We start from the raw sequence: 11,351 nt of genomic DNA, 5'->3' as shown, positions 1-11,351 counted from the left end.
CCAGTAGATGGTGAAGAAGGCCTAAGAGAGGCCATCCTCCCCCGGGCATTTTTGCCCATCGTGTGTATGGAAAGCCTCCTCTAGTTTCTTCTTTGTGAAGGGGGCTAGGAGGGAGCGTCCCATCTCCTTTGTGACGAGGGACGGGATGTGATCCCATACCTGCTATCTACATCTCTATTCTCTAGCTGAAGCTATCTCCTGTTGGAAAAGACGCGTGTAATAGTCTGTGGCAATCTCCATCACCTCGTCTGGGCTAGAACGGGTCCTCCCATACTTATCTCGAAGGCTGCGTATCTGCTCTCCTGCGGTGCGGGGCTAGTGCACCTAGAAGAACTTCTTGCACATCGTGCCCCCCTTCTGCACGCAGAAGGCTGTTGAGGTTTGGAATGAGAACTTCGAGCGCCTGTCTTCTAGGCCAGCAATGGCTACTCGCGCACGCATCTCCTGCGCATGGAGGGTGGGATCCCCTGGTGCCTCTTGCAATAATCTCTGTGTGGCTGCAAGGTCTCGCCAGAGTGCTCTCTCCTCCTCCCAGCACTGCTGCCTAGTTTGTATGACTACCTCTTGCCAGATTCTACTCGATTCGGCTAGGACCTCTACAACCTCTTTGCTATCCGGTCCCTCTTGTCCCACTCTTTGGTCCAAATCTGCTCTATTTGTCTCGTTACCTCCTCCCTCCTATAGATCGAGTCAAGGATCCAACAGGATTGTGTGTCTAGGGTGGATGCTGGGGGGTCAAGCGTCAGGAGAACCGGGCAATGATCGGACAACGTGGTGCTTGCCAACTGCTCAATCTAGCCTCCACGAGAGCCTCCCCACTCTCCCACATAAAACCTATCCAGCCACTCCAGCAGGACTCCACCTAGCCACCTGTATCTCCAAGAGAAGTCCAACAACCTCTCCCTCCTGTGGAAGGCAGGGTCTCTCCAAGTATCATGTGCTCGGACTGCAAGCAAAAAGACCTGCCATGCCTCCTACTGTTTCCCAGCCATGCCTTGGTAGTTTCTGCCTCTACCCTACTGCTCCTCCAAAGCCTCCAGGTGGTTGAAAGCTCCTCCAGCGATCTAGGAGTCCACCTCTAGGAGTCCATTTGCAATCTCCACCTAGAACCTGTTGTGTGCCCTAAGCTCCGTAGGGGCATAGACATTGAGGACTCCAATGCACAAGTCCCCAATATCCACTCTAATATATAGAACCCTTCCTGTCACTATCGTCCCGTGTTCTCGTACACAGGCGGTGAGACTTGGACTAATAGAGGTGCATACGCCTCCACTCCTGCCGTGGGCACCTATGGCGTGCTCCCAGTAAGTGTGCGAGCTACCCGGAAGTACCTTCTCAACCCGTTGGGCCTGGGTGGGAGTGAGCTTGTGCTCCTGCAGAAGCAAGATGTTGATCCGTCCGGCAAGGGCAGGTTGTAGCTCCTGCGAAATAATCAACTTCCTAGAACCACGTGCCCCATTGTAGTGGAGACTATTCACATTCTAGGATGCAAGGTGTAAGCTCATGGGGAAACCTGTGACTGACCGAACAGGCATCTGTTCGGTGTGGATGCTGCTGATGAGGAGGAGAGACTATGAGGCATGCAAGTGTGCTTTGCCGCTGGTCTAGACGGTGAACTCCAGTCCCCCATGGTGGCCCTCAACTAGAGACCATCGGCGTGATAGATGCTCCAGGTGGTACTATCAAAGCATCTATCAATCATGTTGAGAATCCCGACTCTGTACACTGGGAGAAAGGGGCCGCTTGTGCCGGGGGCCACTTGATCACGTCCCTCAGAGCTCTCCACTGTGGGGGGCTCGAAAGATAATGCTCAAGTGTGGGACCTCGGCACTAGCCCACCAATTAATGTCCATCATGCAATCAGACCATTGTTGTGCAAACAATGCTAATCCTTCATGTCCCATCCATAGGGAGATGTGATCTGCCACCTGACTCTTCAACTCCTCCTCAATCTGTGTGGTCATCCACTCCGCTGAGTGAGAGGCCTGAAGAACAAATGCGTAGTTTGGTCCATCCGGTGGTGCTAGTAGATGGACCTTGCCCCTCCTTGACTTACGAACAACGAAGATCGCCACGTCTAGAGGTAGTGGGAACTCTTTGCGCTCCGCAACTCCCAAGTAAGACCATGGGCCACTGTAGAAGAACTCCTGTGGCAACAACTGTGCCTGTCTGGGGAAGGTGTGGCGGGTGGATGAGCTGGTGGCTGTGTGGGAGGGGGAAGACTGCTAGTGCATGCGGGAGGTAGGTGTGTCTGGCTCATCACCTCTTGTGGGAGGAAGGGGGGGTGGGTTTGGGGGGGGGTTGGTGGTCACCTGAACTGGGTGCGGATCATGGCGGGTGCTCGGTAGGGGTGGTGGTGGGGGGGAAGAGGATCGAGGGATGGTGGGATGGACGGAGATACATGGCGGGTGTTGGGGGGGGGGGGGGCATGGGATGTGGGATGTGGGGGTGGGTGGGTGAGGAGACTATGGGAACTCAGGTGGGGCGGTCTTTGGCAGGGGTGGAGGATATGGGGGGCTGCGGTCCTTCCGAGTGGGACGAACAGGGGGGGGGGGGGGGGACTACAGAGTGCTTTGCCGAGGGGGCATTGCTCGCCTGCCTGCACCCTGGTGATGAGGCTAGGTCTCATGAGCTAGCTGCGCCCCCCCTGCCATCTCCCTCTCTGTCATCTCTGGACCTGAGTAAAGCCATCGGTGTCCACCTATGTGCTTGTCGGTGGAGCCGCCTTGGCTTCAAAATGCGTACAAACTGCTGCTTGATGCCCAAAATCGTGGCAGTGCAGGCACTGCCCTGGTTGCCCAATCACAAAGACGTGCTGCCTAAAGGAATGCCCGCCTGCCTCAATCTCTAGGAAGTGTGGGATATTCTTGACCTCTTTCACTGCCACCCGTACCTTTGGGACTCCTGCTGCTGTCACTGCATTTGCGAAAGACGCAGGAAGGACAATGTCGAAGAGCCATCCAAAGTCTTCCACCAACTGGTGATACTCAATCGCCAGGCCGAGGAAAAGAAGGGTGACCTGGTGCCGAAGAAACCTGTTGTGGAGTGCAAATGCCTCCACAATAAAGCCACTGTACCAAGGGACCATGTATATGACCCCTTTCGTGGACGCATATGGTGCACTGGCGAGTAACTCGCGAGTTGCGTCCGCCAAGCTGAGCCGCGGACCATGAAGATCCCTTGGCCCAATAGGACCGCCTCCATGATCTGCACTGTGCCGATGCGCAGCGTGGAGTGAAGCCAATCCTGAAGCTGGGCCCTGGCTGGGGAATGTCCTACTACCTGACCATAAATCGTTGTTTCCATTAGTTCCAACTCCTTAGCTCGGATGGCTAAGAGCTGCTCCTCAGAGAGGACTTCGCGCAAGGTGTTTGACTGGGGGGCACTTGCAGAGTGCGCTGGCATCTGACCAGAGATTTCCATTGCGCGTCCCTTCTGCGAGAATTACCAATCACGTCGCGGTGCCCCCTGAGGGGGGGCAGTTGCTGTAGATAGAGGGAGCAACTGGAGGGTTGGGGGGATCAATGGCGGGGGGGGAGGGGGGGAAGCAAACTGTCTGGGCAGGAGGGGGGGAGTCTCACCTGGGCAGATTGAGAGGGGGGGGCAGTCATGTCTGGGTGAACAGGCGGGGGGAAGCACCAAGCAGGGCGAAATGGCCAGTCGTGTGGGCGGCCAGAGGCGGGGGACAGATGTCAAGTGAGGGGCAAGACAGACAGGCAGGGCGAAAACCGGGGGGGGGGGAGGGCGCGAACTGGCGGAGCGAGGGGCGTGATCCCCACTGGGAGGCGGGCGCGATCAGGCGGAGGCGAAGGGTGTGATCTAGACAAGGGGGGTGGGCTCGATCAAATGGAGTGGGGGGGGGGGGGGGGGGTAGAGCCAAACGTTGTGATGGTGCTGAGCTCAGAGAGTTCTATCAAGCTTACTACATAGCTAATAATTGTGCACAAAATGATTCATGCATTTATGATCTTTATGTTTATGACTTATCTTAAAAGGCTAAAAAATTCCTGTAAAATTCTTGAAAATGAATGCATCTACCTAAAGCCAAGATTAAAATCTGATTTCAATATTTCTTCATCTCGTTCAGCTCTAAAGGTTCAATGTTAAGAATGAAATTTTTTATTTGATTTTAAACATTCAAAAACAGGATGCAAATGAGTTTTGAAATGCTTTTCATAGTTTGGTCAGAGGTTCTAATGAAATATCTAGAGACATCATACAGATTTTGTCTTAATTCTCATACTGATCTTATTGAGTCATTTGTATGTCCTGCCTATATATGAAACTTCTTCTGCACTTGTGACCTTTATGTCTATGACTTACTTCAGGTAAAGTTCCCTGCAGAAACATCAATTACTTCATTCCCACACCCTTTTTGAAAAATTTCTCTATCTGTGGTTGTTCTTTGTGGTTATCAGTATTGGAGAATGTTGAAGGCGGGTGGATGTTTGAAGGGGCAGGGCCAGCTGGAGGCATTGGAGAAGCGACAGCACGAAGATATATCAAGGATGTAATCGCAGGGCTAATGTATCTACATAGTCATGTGAGTCCCATCTGTATCTAGAACATTGTTTAACTCCTCAGTATATGAAATGGTAAACAAACATTCTTGGCTGGTATAGGTCAGTAAATTGGATGTTCTGTTTATGCTCTATAATTACAAAAGACATGATTTCAGGCTTTGTTTGTAGAGGATTGTACATGGTGATATCAAACCGGAGAACCTTTTGATAAGTGGAACTGGACAGATTAAAATTTGCGACTTCAGTGTCAGCCAGAAATTTGAAGTAAGTATTGTGGTTCAGATACTTGTGATGGTGGCTAGTGATGTGTAAAATGCTAAGTTTTGTTTCAAGATGCTTACATTTTCTAAAATTACTGCTTTTCACCTGGGGGAAATGTCATTGGTCATGTAGGATAACAATGATGAGCTTCGAAGATCTCCTGGGACCTCTGTTTTTACAGCTCCTGAATGCATCACAGGTCAACTCAGCTCACCCAGCTTATGTTCTAGGTGCTGGGATTGTGTACCTATTTCATAGTTTTAATGAACATAGTCTCTATGTGTATGGTTGCAGTGGTAAGATCTGATTTGGATCTATTTTCCTGTGTATGCTTACCTTGTTCTGATAGGAACTTGCTAGTCCTTTCATTAACTTGTTTAAAGCCAAGAAGCAGGGTAATTGTGTATTGAGTATTGTGAATTGCTTGTTTGCAGAAAGAAAAAGTGTGCTTAGCTTAATCTAGTAGCTTTGGAAATGAACTCTTAAACTTGAATGTCAACATTTGGATGAAGCAGTTCTCTTAAAACTAGAATGACAAGGTAGAAATCAAGTTTTTTATTCGTGTCAGAGCCCCTAGAGATTACAACTGTTGAGAAAAAATTGGTAATGTGGATGGATGATTATCAATAAGGTATTTAAATGGATTTAAATGAATCTGCATGATTCTGTCAGGTTCCACTTATCATGGGAAGGCTGCAGATGTTTGGGCCTTGGGGGTTACCCTTTATTGCATGGTTTCTGGTTGTTACCCATTTATTGGCGATACATTACAGAGTATTTATGATGAGGTAAGCTTCATATAGCAGCTTTATCAATGGGGCAAAAAAGAAAATTATGTGTTGTAATAAGTTCTGATGCAAATGGAAAGTTAAATATAGCCTAGGATGTAAAAGAGTCTGAGACACAACAAACTGATAAGAAAAAGGTGTAGACAGCGGTTGCACAACAGGAACAGCAGCATTAGCATAGAGAAGTATATTACCATAGTGAAGTGTGAGTTAAGCCTGGGATGGAGTAGGCTATAGATCATGGGTATCAATGAGATATGAGTATTGAGCTGTTGCAAGTTAAGGATTCACTTTTGCTTTTGCCTTCACTTTTGGAGGGAGATATTTTATATAAGTATAAATTGAATCAATATGTCCAGCCCGGTTCTGTAGGAGCATGTCAAATAATTTGAGCTTGCTATCAAGGACCTGGTTTATCAAGAGAGTACTAAAAGGGGGTTAGCCTGTCCATGCTAAAGCCATGTAGTTCAAACCAAGATGATATATATGCATACTAATATGAAGTATCTTTGTCTCTAGCAAGGTGTCAAGAGGACTCCAGAGCCAGTTCTGTCTAGGTAGTGTCAAGATAGTGTTGACAGAATGGTTCACTCATACCATATCAGAGAGAGAGAGTAGGGTTTGCACTCAAGAGCTAGGTGTGCTGCCTATGTCTAGGAAGTGTCAAAATAGTGTTGACAACAAACGGTGAGAGAAGAAGAAAGTCAGACAAAACAAAAAAGAAGAAGATGAATGATCAATCATTGAATCATGCTATGTGAATCAAGTTGATATAGCAATCAAGTTGATATAGCGGAGCCAAAGCTCTGAAGATGACTGCACTATCCTGTCTGATCATGTGGTAGTATCTGAAGGAAACCTGTAATGTAGAGGGAGTGAAACACAGTCCTTTGGCAGTAGGATATCGAAGGTAATGCTGAATGGTGAAGGAAAGGACAGCCAGCTGTAGAGGGAGCGAAAGGCAGTCCTCACGAGCTGTCAGGGTGACGGGTATGCCGAAATCTCTCCAAGATGTTGGCTGCTATCAAGGTGACTGTTGGGCAGTCAGTTGGAGAAGAAAACACAAGAATAGTTGATGAAGGTCTCTCCATCTAAGTGGCTGTAGACAGGCAATTGCTGGGCAGCCCTTCAGGAGTGAAGAAAATACAAACGCAGGTATTTGATGTAGGGCTGATAAAGAGGGTATAACATGTTGTAGATGGCCTGAAACTTCTGCAAATGCAAGCCTGATGATGACGCTAGGTAAGGCAGGCTGACACTAGATGATGTAGCCTATACTGGCTAGAGATGGATACAGAAGCTACAAATGGTAATGTCCTCCTCATAGGGTGTGAACAACAATGGAGAGGATGGAGAAAGGAGAGAAGAATATGGAAGAGAGTGACAGAGTGTTAGATGGATGCAGAAGCTACAAATGGTAATGTCCTCCTCATAGGGTGTGAACAACAATGGAGAGGATGGAGAAAGGATAGAAGAATATGGAAGACTTAAAATGTTTTCTATATGGAAGCTCTTCTCACTTAGCAAATAAATGTCCGAAGAAAAACAAAGAACAAACAAATGCAGAAAGGTGAATATGATGCATCACTTTGATTATGATAGCTGCTACTCATATGACAACTATTCAGATGATGAATATTCTTACAACAGTGACTATGACAGTAATTATGATACTGAGCAAGACATTGACAAAGAAGAAGAAGAAGACGAAGACACTAAGGAAGATTTCTCTGAATCCGAAGACTCTTCAACTTCTTGGTACACAACAGAAAATAAAGTGGCTGAGATGCCCTCAGACATAATTGAAGACTCAGATGATGATGAGGTAAGTCTAAAATTTCAAGCTATCAACACCCATGAAGCTCATTTTCCTTCTAGAAAAGAAAAGTTTATGAGCAATGCTTTTGCATCCTCCTCAAAAACTGATTTTTTAAGGAAAATGAAAGATAAGCATATCAAAGAAAGTTCGTCCAGCTCAAAATATTCGGAAGATAGTGATACCTCTTCATCCAAACACAAAAAACATTAAAACAAAATCAGACATGAATTCTTTTCAAACCCATATGATTTGCCCAAGCCAGGCACTCTTGGCCCAGAGACTAAAGGGCACGCAAATTTATTTATTCCTCACAAATTAGAAAGTATACATCAGCCCAGAATGGCATCTCAACTTCTACATTCAACCTCTTCGGGTACTCAACAAGCAGGACAAGACATGAGTAATGCATTTTTGCAAATGTAGCAGGAGCTTCACTCACTTTGTAAAGTGTACAAAATAATTCTACTAAGCCAAAAAGAAATAGCCTAAGGTACTTCAAACATTTTACAAGAACTGCATTCTTCAGCTACAAATGAACCAATCAACCCAGTCAATCAAGTCATGTTATCCCAACCAAGAGTCCACAAGCTTAATGCTTTAGACATAGGTGGATCCATTCCTATGGTTTGTATACATGTAAAAAATGTACCATAGTTTTCTCTTTTTGTAGATGCCTTGTTGGATACAGGAGCTTCACTAACAATTGCCCCTTATGAACTATTCCCAAAAAGTTGTATAAAGATTTCTACTCCTATTATAGTAGAACTGTCTAACAACAAGAAGATCACACTAATCCATGTCACTCAGGCTTATCTACATCTTGGATCAATCAAAGTACCAATAGAGATACAGCTTATGAAACAAATGAGGTATGATTTACTGATTCGTACAGATATTTTGCAACATCTGGTGCCCTACACCTTTTGGGCAAGAAAATTTACAATTACCTATAAGGGAAAGCGAGTTGATTTAACACTACTTACAAAGATTGGCAAAACTATCTATTCAATCACAGAAGCTAATGCCCTGACCAAAGATATCTCCAGAGCACAATGGATAAAGGCAGATATGCAAAAACATGAACAATCCCTAAACCAGATACAGGAGCAATAAAGACTTTTATGCATGAAGACCCTATAGTTTACAAGGAGAAAAGACAAAGATATGCAATTTCCTTGCCTATCCAATCCAATGTGGTTCCCACAAAAGCAGTCCACTCTGGAATGAAAGATGAAGATTTACGACTATGTAAAGAAGAGATAAAATCTCTTTTAGAAAAGGGATTGATAGAAGCAACTAACTCCCCGTGGGCATATCAAGGTCTTTATGTAAACAAACACTCATAACAAAAAAGAGATTAGTGATCAACTATAAGTCCTTAAATAAATATTTAATAGGGCATGGTCATCCTATTCCGCTAAAAGATCTTCTGAAAAGACTAAAAAAGGTCAATATCTTCAGCAAGTTTGATCTAAAATCAGACTTTTGGCAACTTCTCAGAAAAGAAAAAGATCGGTACAAAACAACATTTTGTGTTCCACAAGGTCATTACCAATGTACTAGCTTTTGGAATCAAGATAGCTGCCACTAAGTTTCAAGAATGGAGTGATTCCATTTTTGGAAAATTTCCTTTTTGTCTCACCTATATCGATGACATTCTAGTCTTCTCTAACACTCTATAGGAATATGTGGAACATCTCACTCATTTTGCAAAGGCACTAGAAGAGGCAAGGATAGTACTATCACCAACAAAATCATTGATGTTTCAAACATTAGTAGAATTTCTTGGTATAGAGATCAACCAAGGACACATAAAACTTCAAGAACACATATTGACTAAAATCCTAGAAATGCCTGACACATTCACTTCAGTTAAACAGCTCCAACAGTTTTTAGGCTATTTAAATTGGGTAAATTCTTCTACCCCAAACGTAGCCCATTATTCCCAAGACCTTTACCAAGGAGACTGTCATCTCCCATTATCACACAGTTATCTAGGCATTTTGGTGGCATGTGCTCAATTCTACACGACCTCTCTAAAAGTCACAGTCGTTTCTCCTAATCCATATGTTTGCCACTTGGCAAGAGATTCTTCAATTTATAGTTTCCTCGTGATCTCTAAAAGAAGGCTAATTCCTTACAGGCAGAAGTGTTGGCCACTTCTAGGTTGCTTAATTGGCCAGATAAAGAATTCCAGATAGAGAAATTTAATTGCATAGTCAAATTGGGGTTACAAACGGTACGGGATGCTATCATTCCTAGGTAGTCCGATCTTTATTCTTTCGGTTGCATACACCAGTACTTTCAGGTGCCAGAGGCTATAGCCACATATGGTCAATCCCACAAGATCGGCTTTAGAGCTATAATGCATCGCTTGCTTTTTATTCTACTTCACCTTGGCAGGATTGGATGTTTGTGAAACTTGATGATTCTGAGAAAGGTTGACTAATCAAATCTACCATAAGATTGTAAAAGACAAGAGGTGGGTCATTGAGAAATCTAATAAAGTCTGGCATGCTCAAGATAACAAACAACAATGGTAGGAAAAATTTCTTCAATTATGGAGGTCCAAGATTCCTTATCAAGGGAAAGTTTTTGTATGGAGGTTTCTTATCAATGGTCTTCCTACTAGGGATGTCCTACCGGCTTGTAAGATCTCATGGGGACATTGTATCTTTTGCAATACTAGTGATGAGACACTGATTCATCTCATCATTTCTTGCCCTTTGGCGAAACAAATTTGGAGCTTTGTTTCCAGTGTGGACCTCAATGATGGGGCAGCAGACACCCATCCGTTCTTGGGTATCGGGCAAGATGCCTTCATTGTCCGCATTGTAATTGGATCATCCCTACCTCTTTCACTTTCTCAAATGGACAGCTCTTGGGCACATTTGGTGTACCTGTAATGCCTTTATTTTTTGTTCAACCTCAAGTATCCGTGGTCATGTGGCCCATGTTCAAGGATTACTCTTATGGCAGATCTCTTCTATGATTTCAGCAAACCTGGTCCTCCCTGATGTGGCTGCTCCTTGGCTGGATACAGTTGCTCTACTTTGATTGTACTATCTACATGATTTTTTTTGCTATATTTTGGTAACCTTTTGGCTTGGCTTATGATTCACAAGTTTTGCATGTAGTAGGTTGTTTTGATAGCCCGATGACTTCATTACAATTGTTTCTATTTCTGTTCAGTTGGTCTAAACTTTAAAGGCTTGATGTAAATATTTCCATACATTAATATACACTTATGAGAGAGAGAGAGAGAGAGAGAGAGAGAGAGAGAGAGAGACTACATAAGGCCAATGTGGTCTATGAGACAATCTAGAGTATATCCATGTCTAATGTCATCTCATCAGAAAGGTAAAGATAACATTAAAAATAAGTGGGTGGCCTATGAAACCATGCTGAGAATAACTATACAATGGGACTATACTAGGGTTAGCCCGTATGCTATGGGAGAGATGGGTGCCCATATATGTTGGCTGAATAGTAAAAACATCATCAAAGAGAGAGAAGAAATGACTCTTGTAGAACTCCATCCTCGATCCTAGAGGGAGTGGTGGGTGGATCCATGTCCTTGTTATCTCAATCCTCAAGATATCAACTTTGATCACTTGGTTCAACTCTAATTGGCTGAGAGAAAGTGTAGGGTAGTCAAGGCTATAATCAAAAGGTGGAAGGTGGTCAATATCCAAACCATGTAGGCTCATCCAAATAGCCATCTGTGAAAATCAACAGTTCTTCTTGTCTCTTGTTGCTAGTTGTCTAGATGAAGTTAGTGCCAATTTGGAGTATCTATGATGTGGAAGCTCCCATAATCTATGCCAAAAGGTTATTGCCGTGAAGAGTGCCTCCATAACTATAGATGCTGCCCCTAGCTTTGCTATGACAATGGGATGTGGGGTGGAGGGCTTATTCCTAATCATACATGCTATTAGAATGATCGATGGCCTTCCCATG

General features: G+C 44.6%; 1 protein-coding gene across 4 annotated transcripts in view; it reads left to right on the top strand.

The window, feature by feature from the left end:
- The window catches only part of LOC148042075 (serine/threonine-protein kinase GRIK1-like), a 167,102-nt gene that overhangs the window by 144,273 nt on the left and 11,478 nt on the right, over positions 1-11,351 (top strand). For 3 of the 4 annotated variants that reach the window (XM_087685260.1, XM_087685251.1, XM_087685243.1), the window contains exons 6-9: positions 4,419-4,543; positions 4,692-4,787; positions 4,917-4,983; positions 5,457-5,572. In XM_087685260.1, the coding sequence (XP_087541386.1) occupies positions 4,419-4,543; positions 4,692-4,787; positions 4,917-4,983; positions 5,457-5,572 (404 nt within the window). Of the gene's footprint in view, positions 1-4,418; positions 4,544-4,691; positions 4,788-4,916; positions 5,015-5,456; positions 5,573-11,351 lie in introns of all 4 variants that reach the window. The other variant, XR_015691928.1, reaches the window with a different exon arrangement.

Source organism: Lygodium microphyllum, chromosome 1, assembly GCF_053477565.2.
Source record: "Lygodium microphyllum isolate KBCC chromosome 1, Lygodium_microphyllum_v1.1.10, whole genome shotgun sequence".
NCBI lineage: Eukaryota > Viridiplantae > Streptophyta > Polypodiopsida > Schizaeales > Lygodiaceae > Lygodium > Lygodium microphyllum.
Note: the sequence above shows the minus strand (reverse complement) of the source record. Positions and strands in the feature narration are given on the sequence as shown.